The 24,079-nt window shown below is 44.2% G+C and overlaps 1 protein-coding gene across 1 annotated transcript in view; it reads left to right on the forward strand.

Moving 5' to 3' along the window:
* Positions 1-24,079, forward strand: part of LOC136438293 (zinc finger CCCH domain-containing protein 3-like) — a 65,738-nt gene that overhangs the window by 4,034 nt on the left and 37,625 nt on the right. The window contains exons 3-9 of the mRNA XM_066433055.1: positions 2,675-2,736; positions 3,509-3,679; positions 8,652-8,736; positions 11,861-12,012; positions 13,951-14,052; positions 15,025-15,184; positions 16,190-16,360. Of these exons, the coding sequence (XP_066289152.1) occupies positions 2,675-2,736; positions 3,509-3,679; positions 8,652-8,736; positions 11,861-12,012; positions 13,951-14,052; positions 15,025-15,184; positions 16,190-16,360 (903 nt within the window). The remainder of the gene's footprint in view (positions 1-2,674; positions 2,737-3,508; positions 3,680-8,651; positions 8,737-11,860; positions 12,013-13,950; positions 14,053-15,024; positions 15,185-16,189; positions 16,361-24,079) is intronic.

Here is a 24,079-nt window from a genome sequence, read left to right on the forward strand (position 1 = left end):
GCAGTTGTCGATTTACGTAAATCATGTACCGCCATGAAACTATGAATTGAAACTAAAACTTGGTTACTGATTACGGGTGACCCGCCCGGGACCTCCCATACGATTCCTATCAACGTAACTGTCAATGGAGACCGGCTTCTTTTGCTACTCAAAACAGTTTTGAACATATTGGCGGTATCGCGCCTTTACACCGGCAGGTATCGGCTCATTTGTACTGCGTTTGCCGATTTGAGCGCACCTTTTCAGTTAACTTGTCGAGGATTTTTGAAAAAAAAAATTGGTGCAGTTATCCGGCATTGGTGACCATGCGCGGTGCAGATATGCGGAGTCACTAACAATGCAGTGAATGGGAACCGGTTTTGGATATTGGGATTCGGTGCAATTAAATGGAAGGTGCGTTTATCCGAGGTGCAATTAAGTGGCTTCGTCTGTATCAGAAACATTTTAGATTTTCTCTGACTGGAACAACAGACCAGAAAATAAGGGTAAAAGGGTTGGAAAGCCAATTTCTCACAAAAAATACCATTCAGGTGATAGCACAGTAAATATCGATAATGTACCACCAGAGCTCATACATGTACATCTACTGTAAAATCAGCTATTTTGTGGTAGAATTGATGAAAAAGGAGGTTTTTGCAGTGTTTGTGGTAAAAAGAAATTCTGAAATACAGTAGAAATACCAAACGTATATTTGCGGTTTCATGATTTCGCAGCAAGAAGTCTCCACAAAAACCTGGGAAAATAAAAACATTTCGAACCTTTCAAGATTTACGGTAGTTTGTAGATCTAAAAGCAGCATGAGATGTTGACTCAGTGCCAGAGTTTGATTGACAGGTTTGGCAGACAACCCCTCCACACAGCCATGTCAGTCAAGTTTGTGGATATATCAGTACTTGGGAGCTACTTTCGTCGTTCATGGCTTGGCTTGGCTTTGCTTTAGTCGTACTATAAGTCTAAAATGTACAAATGTAATGGCTCTCACAGTTTTTGTAGTGACCTCTTACAGAGAAATCAAATTGCATGTTTTGTATTTCTATTGTACTTCAAAATTGTTTTAACCACAGATTCCAAACACTGCGAAAATCTTCCTATGATACAGGGAAATAAAGTCTCCATGAAAACAGAAAAATAGATGAATTCACAGTGTACTTACAAAGTTACATTTCAACTTACATAGATAAGGAGGTTGTTTGAGTTGACTCAGCACAGGAGGCTATTGTTACATGTACTGCAGACAGCCTGACTAAGTAACATGTCCCTGTACTACGGAATAGTGGTACATTGTACTGCATATTCCTCCATAGACATTTCACTTGATGATGATGATGATGATGGTAGAGACATGTGTCGGCCACACCAACTTATTTCCATAGTTTTCAGACATTTGAAGAAATAATTTAGCTCAAAAACAGATACTCTGAATTTTGGAATGTTCTCAGTGAGTGGTTTAATTTTTGTGGTGTCTCCATTTTTAAATCATCACAATTCCCTTCTATTACTACTGTACTGCAGAATTGTTTAAACTTCAAACTTCAAACATCACGAAAACTTCCTTTCCCACCTTGCTAATAAATTAGGTCCCTGTAAGAATCTACAGTAAATGTCCTGCCCACCCCCACCACAACCCACCAATGGACCAGTCCCAGGGTGTGCAGTTTGGGTCACTTTGAACTTTGAACTTTATTCACCTTTGAAGCGGTGGCACATCGGCAGCGCCGAGTGCTAAAAGTACATACTTAACGCAGATTGAGATATCATAGTTAACCAATATACAAAATATAATCGAGAGTATCGAAGATTAATAAGATAAAGTAACAGTATTAGCTGGTGCAAGGAAACCAAAGAAGTTCATAGAAGTAATATTATAGCAGTAAAAATAAAATATAGATAAAATGATAGCAGATAAATGGTAAACCTTAACTAACATTTCTATACCTAGCTGAAGCAGGAAACAATGGAATTTTTATACTAAAAACAAACGAAATTGATATAAATAACAATACACAACTCGAGGGGAGTATGATAAACAGTGTCAGCTGGGTGGCAAGTGGATTACTTATTTAACCATAGTTGTATGGGGGGGGAGGGGAGCAGGTAAAAATAATATAAATAATAACAGTGGAGCCTTGGCAGTAATCTGGGTGTAAACAGTTAGCTATAGTGCGAAGAGCTATAACGGGCTAGGTTTACATGTAGCTGTGGTTTGAGGATATGATGTTACATAGTAACTGATAACAATTAACAGAGAGTAGTGAGATTTAACAATGATAAACCATAGTTATCGTGTAACTATAATAGGCATAACAAAAAGTAGGCTGGGTGACAAATGGTCTACATAAGCAACATAGCTGGTTTTTAGACAATCAATTTGAAAATAATAGTAGAGATCACATGGTATGGATAGAGTAGTTACATATATGTAAGGTTGCATAAAACTGAACTTAATTAAAACTGTAGTGAAGTGGAGATGGAACACAGTTGGCATTAACATTAACTTGTGGTGTTGCAGCTCCTTGTAAGCCATGCGTTGTGGATGTACCTCTTAGCAAGTACATCAATGATTGTATCCCATGGACCCTTGTATCCTAAGAGTAGATGTTTTTTCATTTCAGTGTTACTAGATTCAGGGGATACAAATAGATCTGACCTTTGCTCATGACCTATGACCTCACAGGTCCCATGTTGGGCATGCTGGGAGTTGCTGGTTCTTCCCAAGGGATCTATTTCTGGGTCAAGGTTAGGAAGATCAGGTTTCAGTAATGACCCACATAAATCATCATCAGCTTTTCCTGTCAATCAAAGCTGGGCCCAGGAATGGGGTCGCCCGAGGTCATCTTCAGGGCTGTATACAGCTGCTGGGGGGAAGGGGGGCGTGCAAGGGGTGTGTCAGTACTGTATAAAGTAGAGTAGACAGAGCTAACCGACATCGTTTGTAGCTCAGTAAGACATCTCTAGCTGCAAAGTTCCTGTTGAGAACTTTTCTTCAGCCTGTCACACAGTAAGGGTGTGTCAGTACTTGTGATTGGTGGACTAAGGCTAATCTCCAAGCAGACCCAACGGTTGCAAAGACCGTATCCAACTGGCAAAAGTTGCAAAAAAGATTTATTTCTGCCAGTTGGATACGGTCTTTGCAACCTATAGATCTGCTTGGAGATTAGACTAAGGCAGGACCTGTGACAGGTGTCACTCAGTCATCCCTATGAGAAAATAGCACAGAGCAAAATATAATCATAATACATACAGAAAACCAGCAGTCTAGCATCTGCAGCAGGGAGTACTAAACATCATCAACATCATTATTCTTCCAGATTTACTCCGGTGAGATACTAAAGTAGAAGGAAATTGATCTAAGATGAAGCAGACACCAGACGGTGTAGAAGTGCTAAAACAGCATCACTGACGACCAGGTGACGGGGATAGAACCCACGACTCCAGCTGAACATACGATCCTAGATGTTGTTGAAAAACCCTCTGATTTTTCCTGTTGCCCAAGATAAGGTCATCTAAGAACATGACAAACTCAGCTATTTCTCCTACAGGTCATCTAAGGACACGGGGGCAGCAAAGTTCCCCAGCCAGGAGCAGCTGAGATGGACAAGGTCAAGCTCCTCTGGAGTCATGGCGGGGCAGCATCGGGTTACAGACACCAGGAGAAGTGGCTACGTCATCCCAGGAACAGGTGGGTGTGTGGTGCATGATGGGACAGGTGGCAAAAGTGAAAGTGAACTTGGTGCATGATGGGACAGGTGGCAAAAGTGAAAGTGAACTTGGTGCATGATGGGCACTTTCATAAGAAGCTACTGACTGTCGGTTGATGATTGGTGGAAAATGTAGGGATCAGTTACGGAGGAAAGATGAGCATTTGCAGTGTCTGGTTTGTTTGGAGATTTTACAAGATTGCTGGATGCCTGTGAAGTGTAGGAATGTGAGAAAACTATCCCGGTTGTACATCAGGCCTGTGCCTTATTAGCATGCTGTTGCCTGTAGCTGAGCTGGAGAATTAACCCTCCTGTTGGTGTGCTGTTGTACAGACCAGACAAACAGCAGCATACTGCAGGACGGTGCTGGTGTCGAGTTCCAGGGTGTCTGGTGTCACGTTACATCACTGACGTTCTCCGGGTCTCACTTCACACGTAATGAAGAGAAAAATGGCAGACCATGGGGTCATCTGAGGACACCGTTTCAAACATGTTCTACTTAGAGTTAGACTCTGTGTGATCCACAATCTACGGTGTGATCTTGTGAGGGAAAGGAATTCCAGTCCTAGATACCCGAGAGATGTCGGGACCTGAGATATGTGGGTTCAGCGCACAGTTTTCACCTGTTCTCGTTGCGACAGCCGCGTGTCACGTAAAGTCGGAGAGTAACCTGCATTGGCGCCGAGGCCCTTAACCCCGCGCATCGCTCCCATTGCCACGGGCAGACGCAGAATTTCAGGCATCGAAGTTCGGCTATTTTCACCCAGGAGGTTGTGAGGGGGGAGGGGGGGTCTGACACGTGGGTCAGACATGTGACACCCCCCGACACCTGGCCGGTAACCCGACCCGCCCCGACGTTACGAGGGATGGCTCCGCCGCTCGGAATAGACACCCCGGCTGGCCTTGCGTGAGGAGGTGGCATCCCTGCCGACTATTTCTGCCGCTGTGTAAACTGCTGTATAAATCTGAACCTTTCAAACTTTTATGTGGGTTCAGAATCGGCCAGGGGCCAAGTTTTATGTCTGTCAACCTTAAACATGGCCTGCATACATGTTCCACATGGCAGTATACATAGTACATACTGCAGTATATGTAGCATGTACTATGTATACGGCCATGTGGAACATGCAGTAACTGTAACTGTAAAGCATTGCCCATTTCTACACAAGTCTGAAGTATGTACTGTACATGAAAAAAATGTCACTTTTAATCTGGCTTCACATTGCCAGGGGCCAAGTTATATATCTTTCAACCATAGACGTGGTTTCCATACAATTGTTCCAGTTGGCAGTATATGTACATGTATATTCTCCACATACAACAGGGACTGCTACTGTACTGTGTAAACTGCTGCCAAGTTCACTGTCACTGGCTTTACACTCCTCATCGGTGCAGTGCCAGACTGACTAAAGTTGATGTCATGCCAATGATATATCTGTAACTACGTGTTTCTTGTATCGTTGGAACGATTTGGTTTGAAGGGCAAGGTCTGGCGTTGGCACCGGTCCACCCACTGGTCCCACTCGATCGCTGCCGACAAAGATAAACCTGTCTGCAACAGGTGTCGCCATGACTACTGCTAACCTGGGGGGAGGCAACTCCAAGTTACCTACCTGGTTCTCACACATTTTACATAAGAAATTTAGCGAGGGACAAAGATAAAAACATAGGGGTGGGAAAATAATGTAAAATGTAGATACATGTATTACACAAAATTGTTCGCACCAACTAAGATGGCTGGGAGAAAATGTAAATATTACCAAGACACTACGTTCACCACCATCCACACCTTTGCATGTCTGTCGGTTTGGTAAGAAGTTGACTCAGATGTTGTCTTGCTGTTCAGCTATGTCGTCCAGAAGCGGGAGGGTTTGTGGGGCCCAAACGGTGGAAGCTTGTGTCAGTCTGCAGGGGACATTCTTTGCTTAAACCCCAAGTGTTTCATATGATGTGTAGAAGAGTAGAGTAGAAAGTGTATGTAACCTGAAACTGTCTCATTCAATGTTTCACATGTAAAGCCATGGCATCAGTGTTTAACAGGTGTATTGAAGCAGTACTGGCCACAAACTACCGTAGTTGGTAGGACGTACAGTTCTTTGAAGGGAAACATTAAAGTTACATGTCTAATCCAGCCCTGGAGCAGGTCAGATGTTGGACCACAAAGTGGTCGTGGAACTATGGAGGATTCCGTGTAACCAGGAACAGGGGACCCGTCCTGAACTGAACTTGAACTGAAATGAACTTGGATTGAGCTGAACTTGAGGATGTTCCGAACATCCAGCATTTCTGGAAGATCAGAGGTTTCGCATGCTTTACGGTGGCCGGAGTTGGTTCACTCCTTATGCAGCGGATACTTACTAACTTTAGGTACAGATCTGCTGGGTGAAACCGGCGAGGCCGGTGGCGTTAATTTGTTACAAAGATAAGACATAAGTTATGACTGGATTGCTTGCTGTTTCGGTCCTGGCCCAGGAGGAAATTCCGGACAGATCCGGACAGGCTCTGATTCTCGGGTTATCGTTTGAAATGATCCCGACCGTTCGGAATCACTGGCTTGTCTGAACCATTCAGGGCTGATGTGAGTCCTGGGGCAGTGGGCTGGGGTGGCAGTGGACATGCAGTCCTGTCTGCTGAGATTACCAGTAGGTCTTTCCCAGACTGAAGTCAAACTCAACAGGACAAATGGTGAAAGTTACCAGTTAGAATCCATGTTGTTGGCAGTTAAACATTCACGCTAGGGTTGCCCCAGCTTTCTTCAAACTTACTGGTGGATGTTTGTAAATTTGTCAAAAGAAGTTTGGAAACTTTGGTCTATTGTATCTCTGTAGTGACTTTATCAATTGCATAGTGTCAGGCATCATTAGAAAGCTTGTTTATCACCCTTTACAGCAGTATCCAGCTGGTTATGGTCTTGTATATATAGGACCACCATCAGGGCTTTGTGAATATGTGAGTGCCGAGTTGAAAAGTCAAGTTTTGCCGTCACTGCAATAGTTCTCAACATTTATCACCGTGGTAACAGCAGCAGCTGTTGCTCCCGGCAACGGATCGTCATGACGATTCACGGCGACCACACCGACCGCAGTCCTGTCTTATAAGGCACAAGAATCTGCCCATGACCTTCCTCCCTGCGATGATGTGTGTTCGGAGAGTCGCAACCTGTCGGGTCGGCTGATTGGTGTTTCTCTGTGGACTGGGTGGAAATGTTTCCATCGGTGTAGGAGATAGCGTTATCAGGGACAGGCACGGAGCAGGTCTGCCCGGCATGTCCGCATATCTGGTACCACGTTAGCCAGCCTGCTGCAGCTACTTAATCTGGACATCTCGAGGCCAAGTGCCCCCCTCCCTTTCACCCCCTGTACGGTGATGACTGTATTGTGAGTTTGGTACAGTGCAGATGTAATAATTGTTTTTCTTATTATAGAAAATTTTCATAATACTGTCAAACCTTTACAAGTAAACACCTCTGCACAAGGACCAAATGGCCAAGTTTTTTATGGTCTCTTGTTGATAATTTTGCCCATTTGAGTGTTTATATAGTACAGTACATGAAACACATGTTCTTCATGACGTAGTGTACCTTAGATTGAAAACTGCATAAAGAGGATTTTGTCCCCCTGGTTCACCTTGGTCACAGGTGTGCCTGCAGCTCACATAGCCCCTGCTAGGTGTCCTCGTGAGACTGCACCTGGACCCACTGCAGGTGGCTGCTGCAGTAATGACTAGGTGGTCGGAGTCTGGGGACTCTTCATGGGCGACCTGTTCATTTTCTGGGTCATAAACCCTTAAACAATTTGCATCCTTGAGTGGGGTGTTGATGTGCTGTAACAAATGTGCCGCTACTGGCCTGTACAGGACAGATGGAACTGGGCTTAATCATGTGCTGTACTCTGTAACACTTACAACAAATGTATCATGTTTTACATTGTTTTATATTTTGTGAAACACTGTGAAACATGATACAAACTTCAGAAAAATTGATAAATGTGTGTCAGGGTAATGCAGTAAACTCGATCAGCAAAACCCCTTTGGAAATAAGGATTTTTGCTGAAAAACATAAACGCAAACTAAATATACTTGATGTAGCTTCTACTGTTTGTATGTCACTGCTCAGAACATGAGGAAAATGACAATCAAAGTTACACAGCTTGTCGAGGAATGAATGGTTGGAAACCTGTCAGACTGTCAGCTTAACTTGAGAGGAGGGTGGGCAGCATCAGTGTGTGTGTGTACATGTCTGTATAAACCTCACAGATACTATAAAAAGTGACAGTGTATGGTGTCCAACCTATAACTTTCTCATGGCTGAATGAGTTATTGGACATGTGTATGTGAGCTAGTCTGTATCTGTATCTATATAGCCGGTATAACCGCCATTAGGCGTAACACACCAGCTTCGCAGGCACGCGGCGCGGCAGCAGCTGGTCATATTACACCGAACGGTCTGTTACACCTAGTCTTTGCATATCTGACTGTAACCGTTCTTTAAAGCTACTTAGTGAGGAAGCTCCTACAGTACTTGATGACAACGAGTTCCATTCTACTATGGTTCTCGGGAAATACGAATTTTTGAACACATCGATCCTTGGCTGATAACTCTGGTACTTAAAAGCATGACTATTTCTGGTCCTCTTCTGAGCTGGCATTAGATACTTATCAGTCGGTACGTCCACAAGTTTATTAGTCATCTTGTACATCATGCAAAGTCTGACAATGATACATCTACAACATGTTGTACTTTGAACTGATAGAAGTTGGCGTTCACATATGATCTATGTTACACCTTTCCCACATGTGTGTGCTAAAACATCACTAGTCTGATAGAAGCTGGCGCGCACGTATGATCTGTGTCCCGCCCTGTAATATGATATGCTCTATGGTCCACACCTGTGGTTTCTGTATTGTTCGTGTCTATCTCACCTGTCTAAAACCTGCGGTTTGTTTTGTTCTCAGTTCGCACACCTGGACTTGGGAGGCGTGTCAGTCGATATAAGATCGTCAAGTCTTCCACGTCAGCTCCCGTCAGCGTCTCAAAACGGTAAGTCTGCCGCGTGCGTGTTTGGTATAACTATAAGCTGTAAGTCAGGTGCATATGATGACGGTCGCCGCAGCATATGACAGAATTGTCACATGAGAACTGGGCGAGATCTCACGAGAACACACGAGAGCTGTGAACCTGTGAGAGTAACTGAATCTGGGCCCCAGAGCCTTTGAGTTTGACATCCGTGATGCATAGAACTGTACCATCACTTGCGAACTGATTAAAATGATGTCATTAGTGCCAAGTCAGACTCTGTCTCTTCGAGTGAGAACAATTCACCGTACATGAAAGAAGAATAAAATTGAGTCTTTACTACTGTATTACTGAATTTTAATCTCAGAACATTCTCGCTGTGTTCCGTAAGTCTTAAACAAACATTATCTCCACATTGACAAAAAATGTTGGATGGGCGTTTGAAAGGTCTGACATTTAAATTCAGTAATCCAGTTGTAAAGAGTCAATTCTATTCTTCTTTCACGTGACCTGGATGTCTGATATTCACAAACATTCCACCGTACATGTGTGGTGTGAGCAGTAAGTCCGCCGTGTGGGTGTGTGTGTGTGGTATGAGCGGTAAGTCCGCCGTGTGTGTGTGTGTGTGTGTGTGGTATGAGCAATAAGTCCGCTGTGTGTGGTTTAAAGTGGTTATCTTGGCATGCGTAGAGTAGCGTCCAGTCTCGAGGGCGCTGGTTCGTTAGCGAGAGTTTCGGGGCTGATTTGCATGTTGATTGGTTGGGAAATGAGAACGGCGGCAGGACACTATTCACACCTCCCCCCTAATTAAAACACTCCGGTTAGGCCCGACTAACGAAGGAACATTAAACTGACTTCACTCCATTGTTTCCCACTTCATTCTGTCTGTCTGCTGTTTCCTACTCTACGGTGACGGCTGGTGGATCGCTGCCAGATACGTGTTAGATGTGTGGCACAATTTGCCTCTAATCCTTCCAATATTCAGTGCAGTTTATTTCCCCTGAATCATGTGTAACTGTTCTATCCAGTACTACGAATGTTACCACCATTCTTTTTAGTGTGCTGGAAGTAAAGCTGTGAAAGTTTGATGGTTCTGTCAGTATTCTGTCCCTAATTTCCTAATAACTGTTTTTATTGCCACTACAAAGAAATGAATGAAAGCAATCATGTCCATTCGGAGTAATAAAATCCCAATTATGAGAATTGATCCGAGGCTAAATTTGTTCATAAAATCTACATCAGGAAGAGTTGTCAGTATTTAACCCATTTCTACTGATAGTGATTAACCTTCTCCCTGCTGAGGTAGACTTTTGGCCCCAAGTTTGTATTGGGTATAGGCTTAGGCAGCAGGGAGTAGGTTAGAGGGATGTGTAACATGTTTTGTAACCCTAAGTTGTAGATGGTTGTAATGATTTGTAACTCTTGTAAATTGTACACAGTTCTAGCAGGTGTTGGTAGGGTCTGCATGTAATGATTTGTAACTCTAAGTTGTACATAGTTCTAAGTGTTGGTAGGGACTTCATGTAATTATTTGTAGTTATAAGTTGTAGATGGTTGTAAGTTTTGGGAGGGTGTTGTTGTAGTGATTTGTACCCCAAAGTTGTACACGTTGTAGTGATCTGTAACCTGTGTTGTAAGTGTTGTTGTAATGATTTGTAACCCTATGTTGTGTATGGTTGTAATGATTTGTAACCCTAAGTTGAACACGGTTGTAAGTGTTGTTGTAGTGATTTGTAACCCTAAGTTGAACACGGTTGTAAGTGTTGTTGTAATGATTTGTAACCCTGGGTTGTACAGAGCTCTACAGCAGTGCTGGGACCAGTAAACCTGCCCATTGATTCCCGAGATCTATTTTCACGTCTCCTTTATCCGTTAACAGTTGCCCGTGGTCCCGCCGGATCCGGCATTAATTGGCGCCATAAACCGCCCCGGCCGAGTTTGACAAGCGCCGGGAGGGCTGTAGGTCTGCTGTCAATATGCAGTGGGGACGATTGGACCCAATTAGACCCTGTTTTCCTGGGCGGTAAAAACGAGACTGGGAGGGCTGAGGGTAAGGGTTACATGGGGTAAACATAGGATAGGAGGAGAGTTATGATATCTACAGTTGGACAGTGAAACCTCATACCTGTAGTACAAACTAGGGACTTCTCACAATGTAGCAGACAGACTCACTCATAACGGGTAAATCCAAGAAAAGGGTTTCCCACTGTTTTTTGTCCTTTTTGATAACCATTGAGGGGAGATAGGGTGAGAGTTATGATATCTACACTGTATAGTTCGTCAGTAAAGTCTCATGCCGTAGTACAAACTTGGGACCTCTCAGATAGCAGACAAATCCACTCCCAACGGGTAAATCAGAGGAAAGGGTTTCCACTTCTGGTATTTGTTGTTCACCCTTTTTGTCTTCTTTCTGCTTTTCTTCTGTTTGTCTTATTTCTTTGTTCCGTCTAACTTAAAGAAAAGTCTTAGAAAATACAATCTTACATGTACCTTTCTAACATCTAACTAGAACAACTTTTCCTGTGACTCACACTCAAACTGCAGCAAACGTTAATCGTTTATTCAAACCAGATTAAAGGCATTGTCAGATGTTTTTATAGGAACAACAGTTACTGTAACCCTCCCCATCCATCACCCTACTGTAATAAAGTCCTCCCCGTCTTTATTAATTGTTCTGTTTAAACCGTTTCACGTCTCCCGTATTGCCTCTACCCTCGTCATAACGGACGTCATAAAATCGGGTCCGCGCTCTCCTGGCTCCTAATTGGTTTATAATCAGGATGATGAAGGTGTTTATTGCGGCTGAATCGTCCCCCGGTGCCGAGGGAACCGTTATTGCTGAATATCACAAACCCCTGCTCCAGTTTGGGCAAGTTTGGACCATCTATTCCGGGGAAAGGTCTTAATTTGGTTCACTCGTGGCAGGCGCCAAGTTTTCTGCCAGCATTTCTTATATAAACATCTGAAGAAGAAAGGACAAAGCTTTCATTAAGCAATGATGTATGTTGTTTCCCCTGATGGTTTTGAGTTCTGGGGTTAAGTTGAACTCCAATGTTTTTAAAGCAATGATATGTATTACCAAGTTATGTCCCCCATGGTTTTGAAACCCAGTTGAAGTTGTTCACGTTGTGTGTTTTTTGTCCCGCAGCGCGAGGCCGGACCCGCGGACGGCCCGTTATTACGTGAAGACTGCGTCGGGAAAGCTGCTGGTGAAGGGCGGAGTCGTGTACAAGCTGAGCAGCAGTCGCCTCACCCGCGCCTCACCCCTCACCTGCCGCTCCGCACAGAAAACTCCCACAGGTAACCACTTTCACTTTCACAGGTAACCACTTTCACTCCCACAGGTAACCACTTTCACTCTCACTCTCACAGGTAACCACTTTCACTTTAACAGGTTCGCACTTTCACTTTCACAGGTACACACTTTCTCCCTGACAGGTAAACACTTTCTCCCTCACAGGTACACACTTTTACTCTCACAGGTACACACTTTCACTCTCACAGGTACGCACTTTCACTCTCACAGGTACGCACTTTCACTGTCACGGGTACACACTTTCACTCTCACAGCTACACACTTTCACTCTCACGGGTACACACTTTCACTTTCACGGGTACGCACTTTGGCTTGTTTATGCACTTTCACCTTTGATTTCTTTCTTATTTTGGGGGATATATGGACTTTGACTCTCACAGGTACAGACTGCCACCTGTTTGTTGTTGTTGTTGTTGTTGTTCTGGGCCGAAAACACTCAGGTGCAGGCACATAATTTTCTTTCTCATTGTTGTGTTTGACATCAACAGTCTATGCCTCTCCTAACTAGACCTGTCGTTTTCTTCATCCAGCTGGCAAAAGATTGATAGCTTCTTAACGAGCTACTAAATCATTCATCAATTTTAATCCTTTGAAATAAGTTTATGAGCTTTGGAATTGAGATGGCTAACAGTTATGTAGTTATTTCTGAATATCACCAAGCCCTGCTCTAGTTTTGGACAGGACGTCTAGGGATACTAGTAGGTTTTAATTTGGTTTACTCATGGAAATCTGGAAGCTTCCTGCCATCATTTCTTATGGGAAGAAAAAAGCATTTCATTATATACAATGGAAATGATTTCCCCCTAATGTCAAGTTGTCAAATTGTATTTGGAAATTTGAAATTTGGGGTATCATACTTTCATGTTCATGTGCTGTGGGCGGTCCGGTGGATTTTAGGGTTGACGGGGAAGACGACGTGCTCTAAACGCCACACTAATGCGGGATTTAGTCAGAGATCAGGATATCGTGTCCGCTGGTCCCGGATCTGTTGCTGACGCCCCCGGATCTTGTTCTACAGCCAGCAGATCCTGTCTGATCCGGGCAGCGGTGTCCAATCATCCCCTGTTATCGAACCTCGCACCTCTGCTCGCAGCTCAATTGTTTCATGGTGCTGAACCCATCAGACCCGCCCAATTACCCGCGGACCGCGTCACTCCCAGCTGCACGGGCTGAACCCCGCCATAAACACATCCGTCTTCCCCACATTGATTCCCGGCGAAGGGCCGATGCAGAATTTACCGGGATCTGTGGTGAATAATTGATGTTTGAGGGATGGATTGTCGGGCTGAACCTAACGGAGTGTGAAATATTCATACTTGAACTACTGTGAAGGTCGTGTCGGATCCATCATCTCATGTCCACAGTCCTCACAACCCACGTCACTCACACGTCAGCCTGGGTTCCTCACGACCCACGACACTCACACGTCACCCTGGGTTCCTCATGACCCACGACACACATCAGCCTGGGTTTCTCATGACCCGAGACACTCACACGTCAGTCTGGGTTCCTTAAGCTTGCTGGAAGCTATCCGGACTGATTCTGTCCCCTTATCATGTCAAGTCCATAATTATGCATCACTAAAATGTGTTATATTTCAGGAATAAATGAACTGCTGTCACACTGGCTAAGCTGAAAAAAGATACATGCAGAGTGTTATGAAATACTTATTGCATATTGAATAGAGTCTTCTGAGCCATTAAGTTTGAGTTCTACACCTGACTAATGATTATAAGCATGCTGGATATTTCCAGGACTGACTCCATCAACTAGTCTGTAGAAATGATGGGGTGAAATCTTTTTGCTCTTTAATCCATCGTGTGCTGTCCACATGCATGACTCACCCTGACACTGACCGGTCTCACGTTGACAGACATGAGATAAAAATCAGCATCCTCCTTCTCCTCCTCCCGTTCCTCCAGATAAACCCGCCACACACAAGGAGGTCAAGGTCAACATCCGTGGAGAAAAGTTCCTCCTTGACGCCAGCGGCAAGACGCTCACTCGGGTTAAGGAAACTGCCGGTAAGTGCCCCCCTCCTCAAAAGTTAAGATTGAGGCCACACCAATTTATTTCCTTGGGTCTTGGATATTTAAGTCTAGAGTAAAAATCATGCAAAATGAGGATGATGAAAACAGATGCCTGGGATGAAAACTTGAATCTGACTATATTCACTCTCCCTAAAACTGTTTGTATGCCAAGGTAGAGACTTTTTCTCAGAGTTAGACTGTGATGACAATTTGATTTTCAAATTCAGCATCCTTTTTTTGAGGCCACACCAATTTATTTCCTTGGGTCTCGGATATTTTAGTCTAGAGTAAAAATCATGCAAAATGAGGATGATGAAAACAGATGCCTGGGATGAAAACTTGAATCTGACTATATTCACTCTCGATCTCCCTAAAACTGTGTGTACCAAGGTACAGACTACAAGTCTACATGTACATACTTTCCTCTCAGGCTGCGTTAACGTGTTGAGTTTTCGAATCATTATGATGATTTGATATGAAGTCACGACGTGACAAGAGAACTCCAGGACGAGGTCTGACTTTACCGGGTTGATGAAGGGACAGAGCTTGTCTCGATAGCTCCCCAGAGTAGCTCTTTTGTTGTGTGTAAAGTTTAAATATTTGCCCAAAGTACATTAATATGATTTTTTTAATCCGAGAACCAGCATACTGAGTTTGTGTGGCCTGCAGCCTGAGTGTTTGAAGTGCAGATGTTCTGTTTTGTTCCTGCCTCCCGTGGTTTGCAGTGAGAAGATTCGTGTCTGTCGGCTGGGTTTGGTGTGAAGAGGGGAGATTCGCAGCGTCCTCGACATGGAAAAACCATTAAGCATGTTGAGGGCTTCAAAGTATTGAGGAGCGTTGTGTGAATATTGGTCCGTTGTGGGAGGGCGGGCGTATCGAACAGTGTGAGCGCCTTAATTGCTTTCTGTCCACGGTTAGTTGGGGGTAATTTGTTTGCCAAAGTTTGATGATTGTTCGACCCTCCAGGGGTTTCCACCAATGAGACCGCAGGGACTCAGCCCGGGAAGGAACCATCCGCACCCAGGGGGGTGTCCAGGGTGGTCATCCGGGGTGTCACCTACATACGCACCGCGCCGGGGAAACTCGTGCGGTCTCCGGCATCCAATAAAGTCCAGGAAATGGCCAGGTGAGAAATACGAGACATTCCGAATGGACAAAAGTCTTAGATAAAACTTAAGTTGCCCAATGTGGCCCGTTGCTAACACTTAAAGGCAACACCTTGTGGAGAAGGAGATGATATGTATGGTGTTTGATTAGCATTCAAAGTTGACAGTAAGGAAAAAATACAGTGTTTCCATAATTACTATATGTTGCATTTTATGTGTCTTTTAACTGAGTAAAATGTAGAAGAAGACAAAGGAAACAGAAGTGGCTGCAGACAATGGCTATTTTCTGGAAGACCAACTGGCAGGCGGCTGCACGCCAGTACTGCATGACAAGGGGTATTTTCTGACGCAAGCTCTTCAAGAGTTGGCAAACAACAACATGTGGATTGAGTTGAAGTTCAAGGTTAAAGCAGTTTCCTGATTTGAAAATTTTCATCTTCTAAGAGCACAGAATCACTACAACACAAACCGACCCGTCACAGATCCATATCGAATTATGAAATCATTAGAAACCACAGTACAGAGCTCTGTATCACCTTTCCTGGGCCTGGAAAGCCACAAGATTCAATTTGAGGTTTGGAAAACAAAGGGAATTCCGGTATAGAGGTTCGGAAAGTCGTGAGATTTTATTACAGAATGCAGAACTATCATCGTTCTGTCAGAGGTCATAAGAAAGTCACGGAATCAGATTTGAGGTTGTAGTAGTGATGAAACTTCGTTAGAGGTGATAAAAACTCCTGGAATTTTGTTAGCTGCCGTAGAATGTTAGTTAAGGTTGCAGGAGGACAAGAGATGCCAAGGGCACTCTTCTGCTGACGTTACGTTGTTTCAACACCCTCAGCCTTCAACCTAAAATACCACAAGATGTTTTGGTAAAATACGCCTCTTGAAAAACACTTAATAAGAAAACAAAATTAATCCCATCTTATGGGCTCATAACCATCTTGACCTGTTCTGGTGACCTTGACCCTTGTTCTGGTGACCTTGACCTGTTCTAATGACCTTGACCCTTGTTCCCCTCCCAGCCGTGCGGTGCAGAGGAGCATCCTGACCAGTCAGACGGCGCGCTACAGGAAGACCAACCGGCAGGCGGCCGCGCGCCAGTACTGCATGTTCTACAACCGCTTCGGCCGCTGTAACCGTGGCAACGACTGCCCCTACATCCACGACCCGGACAAGGTCGCCGTCTGCACCAGGTGGGGCAAATCTCTGTTGTCATAGTAACAGCTTCTCTGTTGTCATAGCAACAACTTCTAAGTTGTCATAGTCTACCATGGGGTAGATGACAAACTGAAACTCTATTCCTAAGGTTGACTTTGGTTCTAACTGATGACATACATGTAGCCGTTTGAACTCTACCAGACGTCCAGCTAGAAGGGACTGGGTTCTGCTTATAACAGTCTCTGTAGATAATCATATACTGTACCAGACGTCCAGCTAGAAGGGACTGGGTTCTGCTTATAACAGTCTCTGTAGATAATCATATACTGTACCAGACGTCCAGCTAGAAGGGACTGGGTTCTGCTTATAACAGTCTCTGTAGATAATCATATACTGTACCAGACGTCCAGCTAGAAGGGACTGGGTTCTACTTATAACAGTCTCTGTAGATAATCATATACTGTACCAGACGTCCAGCTAGAAGGGACTGGGTTCTGCTTATAACAGTCTCTGTAGATAATCATATACTGTACCAGACGTCCAGCTAGAAGGGACTGGGTTCTACTTATAACAGTCTCTGTAGATAATCATATACTGTACCAGACGTCCAGCTAGAAGGGACTGGGTTCTGCTTATAACAGTCTCTGTAGATAATCATATACTTAGTCTAGATAATCCTGGTAATGAACACACCCCAGGATGAACTAGAGGTGCCTTTACCAAATTGAATGTCACAATATAGACTTTACAAGATATATTGATATGCACAATCATACAAACTCCTTTTAGATTTTACAAGACATGGAGGAATTCCCCAAAGACTCCTTCATAACACCTGAGACATATAAATAAGGAGCTCCTTTTGCTCTAGATGCAGTGCTCCAAACTTGTGTCCTTGGAAAGTTACGGTTCGCTGTAAAACCATCGCCCCAGCCCCTCCCATAATGATCCTGTAACCTCCCCTGCCACAGTGCTCCAAACTTGCAGTGTCCCAGGAAAGTTACAGCTAGCTGTATAAAGCCGTTGCCCCAGCCCCTCCCCGCTCCAAACTTGTCGTGTCCATGGAAAGTTACGGCTCACTGTAACACCGTCGCCCCAGCCCCTCCCCGCTCCAAACTTGTCGTGTCCATGGAAAGTTACGGCTTGCTGTAACACCGTCGCTCCAGCCCCTCCCATAATGATGGTGCCGTCAGCTGGCAGTGATGAAGCACCTTCCCAGGGCCAAACCTTGTTCACTGTTTGATATCCCTCCAAATGAGCCGCCGTTTTTAATTGCTGCCGGAGCGGAGACGTTGATTCATGGCGGGGCCGACGGCTTAAGTACGCGGGACACGCATGCCTGCAGACCCGGTCCCACATGACACCCATGCTTACACCCGGGTAAATTATAGGATTCCCACATGGCACACACGCTTACACCCGGGTAAATTATAGGATTTCTCCACCCGGCCTCCATTTGTATCAATTCTCCCCGATCTGGTGAGGAATGTGGTGACTTGTTTCATTCGTGTCGGGCGGTCGCGGCCGGCTTGTTTATTGCCGACAGATCGGCTCTGATGGCAGCAACTCCGTCAAGTTTGCCGCGACGATCCCTCTTGCCGCGCCGCATCGTTCATACACATTAAGTGGAAATCCATGGAGAGCTGCGCCGGCCGTCCCTTTATGGCCCCTGCCACTCTCGACGTCTGCTGATGTCGACCGGCCGCACCTGGTTCTAGCCGGGAACAAAGAGCCGAGCGACGACTTGAAAGTACGACTCTTATTGACGACATGAGGAGAGTTACGACGCCCTGCTAAGTGCCCATTTCTCTCCACCTGGAGAACTAAGCTTTTCATCTGCCGTCAAATTTGTTTCTGAAAACATCGGATTCAGTTTGTCGGTTGGAATAAATGGGTTGTTAATGTCTCTGCCTCATTAGAGTTTTATGATGTTTGATATTTAATGATCGGATGAGAATTAGGATCCATGATTGTTACAGAGTTGTAAATCTTGTCAGCCAGAGTTTGACATGATCTCAAGGCTGAACCTTTTCTATTTTGTGCTGGGTTTTTTAAGGAGTTTTCTCAGTGCAAGGCCATAGGACCACTTCAGGGCTCTGAACCAACACTCACTGGAACAGCCTCTCTTCTCTCTATGTCAGAAACATCAATGGTTGGGGCAAGCTCAACTCACGAAGAGTGAGAACTAACTGACCCAATAGCAGAAGCACTTGTGTTAGATATCACTTAGGCTAGTTTACTCACACATTTTTAAAATTTAATGCCGTCAAACCAAAAACTTTTCATTGAAATATACTACTAGAGACTTTTGCTAACTTAGATTACTACAATCGTGCTCATGTCATAAGAGCAAAAACTGGGGAGACGAAAGCCGAATGAAGCGGAAGGAAGTTAGAAGTTCCTGAGATTCAGTCATGTGCTGTTGACCCTGTGTAGAGACAGTGTAGGTGATAGATTTCTAAGAGCTTGTGAAATCTTCATACTTTAACTGTGAAAACATTTGTTGTTGAAAGAAAGAAGAAACTAGTTGCTTGTGGTTGGTACCCTGTAGTATTGACCTGTCTTGTGATTATACTTGTGATGGATCCAGACAGCAGAGGTGATAGATTTCTGAGAGATTCGTTGTGAAATGTTCATGTTTTAACTGTAAAAACGTTGGTTGTTGTAAGAAAGAGGAAACTCTGTGGTTTCTTGTACCATACATAGTTGGTACCCTGTAGTATTGACCTGTCTTGTGATGAATCTACTAGTAGACAGTAGTCTGGAGTCATAGATAGATTGGGAAATCTTCATGTTTCAACTGTAAAAACGTTAACTTTGTTGTTGTAAGAAAGAGGAAACTCTGTGGTCGCTTGTACCATACATAGTTGGTACCCTGTATAGTATTGACCTGTCTTGTGATGAATCCAGATAGCAGTCTGCTGGAGTTATAGATAGATTGGGGAATGTTCATGTTTTAACTGTTGGTTGTTGTAAGAAAGAGGAAACTCTGTGGTTGCCTGTACCATACATAGTTGGTACCCTGTATAGTATTGACCTGTCTTGTGATGAATCCAGATAGCAGTCTGCTGGAGTTATAGATAGATTGGGGAATGTTCATGTTTTAACTGTTGGTTGTTGTAAGAAAGAGGAAACTCTGTGGTTGCCTGTACCATACATAGCTGGTACCCGGTATAGTATTGACCTGTCTTGTGATGAATCCAGACAGCGGGAGTTACAGACAAGCTTTGATGTCGGCGTCACCGGCAGGTGTAATAAACACAGCGGGGTCGATGGCTGACAAATGGACTCGGATTTAACTTGTCCACTTCCACACGGGGCCGGGCTTTTGGCAAGTTGTTATGTCTTCGTTTAGAAACTGTCTGACAAGCAGATAATATTGTTGGGAATCATCCTTCTATTCTCACAATCTAATCTGTTTCCTTTTTAGAATAAAAAACTCAAAGACACATGTATCAAACTTGTCTTAACTGATTGCTTCCACCTTGAGTTAGTGTTTTAGCATATTTACTTGTTCCTTAGAAACTGTCCAGACTTCTTGCTTTGTGCGGATCTCGCTGTTTTGATATCGATTGATGGGGCTGATCGATGGGCTTGAACTTGTCAGAAGTTCCACTTGGAGTTGCTTCGCACATCGTTGGGTCTTGGGCAGCTGTTTTGTCTTCCTTAGGAAGTGTCCGAACCTCTTTCTTAGGAATCGCTCTACATCGTCAGTTTCTAAAAGTACATTGTGCATCGTACACGTGTGGTCACAGTCTTCAGCATTGCTTGTTGTAACCTTCTGGGCACAGAGTTGTTATAAAGGAGTTATTATTATATTGAATTAGATCATCCAGAATGATATGCATATGCGTGAAACAAGCATCTAAAAGGCTAGGGCAAAATCTGCAAGAATCTTGTGTGCACATTGATAGTTAACACTTCAGTGTATTTTGATGATTACTTGGGTGATGAGCAACTCTTTTTGGGGGCAAAACCATCCAATATCCAGTCAGTCTGGATGATAGCAGTAATGTAAGACCGTTTTTCCGGGTGTGTAAATTGTTTGCCCGGGTACTCCATTATTGCAAGACTAGAGTAAAAGTGAGTTATCCTCCTCATACAGAACAGCCACAGAACTGTTTTCCTGTTGTGTAAGTTGTTTGTGCTCCATTATAACAGAGTAAACATGAGTTATTCTGCCTGTACAGTACAGCTACAGAACAGTTTTCCTGTTGTGTGAGTTGTTTGTGCTCCATTATTACAGAGTAAACATGAGTTTTTCTCTCCATACTGGTGAACCCTGCAATGTGATGACTCCTGACAGCTGTGACAGCAGAGATGAAATATGGAGCTCTTCATTAAACATTGATCAGTGTCAGCTGCCATGATACGTTTCTCAGGGGGATGAGATGAACAAACATTTAGTGAGTAAGAATGAATCGTTTGGATATCATGCTGGTATATTTTCAATGGATGGAGAAACCTAGACTATACTGATGTTACTAACTAAGTTGTCACTGGCATTGTGTAATGTTCCTTCAAGATTCGAATGTCTTTAAGACAGGAAAGTTCTTGATACATTTAGCACAAGCCTCTTAAACCTATTCAGGGCTCGAAATAGTGGGTGCATGTGCACCTGTGTGCACCCAAAATTGGAGCTGTGCACCTAATTTTTGACTGTGGGTGCACCGGTGCACCTAGATATTTTTGTAGGCTATAGGATAAGGGTACTATCGTACACTAAGTATACAGAATATTCCTGAAATGTAAGTATCAGAAAAAGTTATATAACCTTTTTATTTAATGTATCACTTGTTTGAAATTTTAAGGTTAGCTATAGAATTACAGATTGAAGTTCTTAAGAGCGTTAAACATTGTAATTATGTTTTGCTGACATTCAACTTTATTCTATGTGGTGCACCCAAAATTCTTTCCGTGCACCAAATTTTTTGGGTTGGGTGCACCAGTGCACCTATTTCCAAAAATGAATTTTGAGCCCTGCTATTCCTTCTGAGGTAGTCTTTTGGCACGAGGTTTGTATTGGTTAAAGGAGGTAGGTAGCAGGGAGAAGGTTGATAGAAGAGTCAAGGAAAGGCATTGAGGTGTATGATGGTGTTCTACTGGCACCGTCTTTCTATGACTTATGAGGTAGAAGTAATTTAGATTCAGCAAATCAGAATGGTTTCTTACCATAAGGGTTAGTTTTATCGTCATGACTTTTGAAGAGATAGGCAAGGTACACTGTCCATTCATTTACTTTCGTGGTGGTTTGATTTGGCGGTAGGAGGAAAAATGTGGCTTTTGCAGTGTTTTGAATTTGTTGGTGAAACAATTTTGTAGTTCAGTAGTAATACATTGTAAGTGCATATTCTCAGTGTCATGAATGCGAGGTAACTGCAAAACCCGTGAATGTCAAGCCACTACAAAAGTTTCTAAATGTACAGTACCCCGGTGACGCACGTTGTGTCCAGTCTGACAGTTCCTTGGATCTCTCTGAGCAGACCTGACTTGTGGTCAGCCGTGGCTCGGACCGGCTGGAGGCAGATTAATAACGACATCTTCGCATCAATTTCCCCGGCGGTAATGTGGAATATCGGGGTTTGATGGATGCAGACAGGCCTGACGTCCGTGTTTGTCAATATCAATTCTCCCAACCTGCCTCCCAGGTCCCACTACACCTGATCAATTCTCCCAACCCTCCCGTGTCCCACTACACCTGTCCTGTGCCGTGTCCGGCGAGTCGGGCTGGGTTATAGCTAGACTGGTGCAATTTCGATGCCTTAGTGACTATCCTTTGTGGTAGAAGGGATTGTCCAGTGGTCACCAACCCTGCTTATGGACTACACAATGTCATGTAGAAGATCAGGAGTGTGACTCCCTGTGGTTGTCACTTTTGTACATGCATAACTGGAAAGACACCTTTAATTTGGATATTGTTATCAATCCATGGTTCCACCTTTCATTGTGCTCCCCCAGTATATTGGGCTTATATGCACACAGTACATACAATGATTTCTTTTTTTTGTCATGGCCAGTGACTGATAGTGTTTCAGTAAGACAAATATATGTTTTACTTATCTAGTTAGATGAATTCTGTACAATGTCTCACAAACACTTTCTATCAATTTTGATGTTTTGTAATGTGCCAGTGTGGCAGCAGGACTTGTGTGTGATTCTGGAAGGTTACAGCAGGATCTGTGTGTATTTTCTGCCTGTCATCGATAAGTGAGTGACTGTTATGTAAAAAGTTCTGTACCCGGGTCTGCTGCCCCCATTCTGATCCATGCTTATAGAGATGGTAGATGGAAATTTCTGTACCAAGTACTGATTAATGTTCTACAGTCCAGTGGTGGCAGGGTACATGTAAGAGGCAGGGTTAGGGTTAGTGTGGAAAGTTCTGTACCAAGTACTGATTAATGTTCTACAGTCCAGTGGTGGCAGGGTGCATGTAACAGGCAGGGTTAGGGTTAGTGTGGAAAGTTCTGTACTGATTAATGTTCTACAGTCCAGTGGTGGCAGGGTACATGTAACAGGCAGGGTTAGGGTTAGTGTGGAAAGTTCTGTACTGATTAATGTTCTACAGTCCAGTGGTGGCAGGGTGCATGTAACAGGCAGGGTTAGGGTTAGTGTGGAAAGTTCTGTACCCGGCAGTACTGATTAATGTTCTACAGTCCAGTGGTGGCAGGGTGCATGTAACAGGCAGGGTTAGGGTTAGTGTGGAAAGTTCTGTACTGATTAATGTTCTACAGTCCAGTGGTGGCAGGGTGCATGTAACAGGCAGGGTTAGGGTTAGTGTGGAAAGTTCTGTACTGATTAATGTTCTACAGTCCAGTGGTGGCAGGGTGCATGTAACAGACAGGGTTAGGGTTAGTGTGGAAAGTTCTGTACTGATTAATGTTCTACAGTCCAGTGGTGGCAGGGTGCATGTAACAGGCAGGGTTAGGGTTAGTGTGGAAAGTTCTGTACTGATTAATGTTCTACAGTCCAGTGGTGGCAGGGTGCATGTAACAGGCAGGGTTAGGGTTAGTGTGGAAAGTTCTGTACTGATTAATGTTCTACAGTCCAGTGGTGGCAGGGTGCATGTAACAGGCAGGGTTAGGGTTAGTGTGGAAAGTTCTGTACTGATTAATGTTCTACAGTCCAGTGGTGGCAGGGTGCATGTAACAGGCAGGGTTAGGGTTAGTGTGGAAAGTTCTGTACTGATTAATGTTCTACAGTCCAGTGGTGGCAGGGTGCATGTAACAGGCAGGGTTAGGGTTAGTGTGGGAAGTTCTGTACCAGGGCTGTACTGATTAATGTTCTACAGTCCAGTGGTGGCAGGGTGCATGTAACAGGCGGAGAAGTATTGCTGTGGTCACCATGTGATGCATGACCCGGCATGTCGGGCGTTCGGCTAACCAGTCCGGGGTCTCCCCACCGTCCGTTTACGCCGCCCCCGCTCTCGATACGGGCTAACAAGGCGGCGGCGGTGCCAGGCCGCGCCGCATGATTGATCGAGCGTGTGGCGGGCGGGGTTGATTCGACGTGAAGTATTGCAGTCGTCAACAAGTGATACATGGATGGGCACGGCTGCCAGGGTCACGGGCGTGAACCTCATGTCATGTCGTACAGCACTTCTTACAGTGTCGCGACATGGAGGGAAAGTGTTTTAGCTTCTAGCAGCGTCAAAACATGAAGGAAAAGTCTCACAGAATCTTACATCGTTGCAATGTAAGGGAAAAGTCTCACATTGAGAGGAACAGGTAAACATCTTACAGCATCACAAAAGGGAA

This window comes from Branchiostoma lanceolatum, chromosome 7, assembly GCF_035083965.1.
Source record: "Branchiostoma lanceolatum isolate klBraLanc5 chromosome 7, klBraLanc5.hap2, whole genome shotgun sequence".
Lineage (NCBI taxonomy): Eukaryota > Metazoa > Chordata > Leptocardii > Amphioxiformes > Branchiostomatidae > Branchiostoma > Branchiostoma lanceolatum.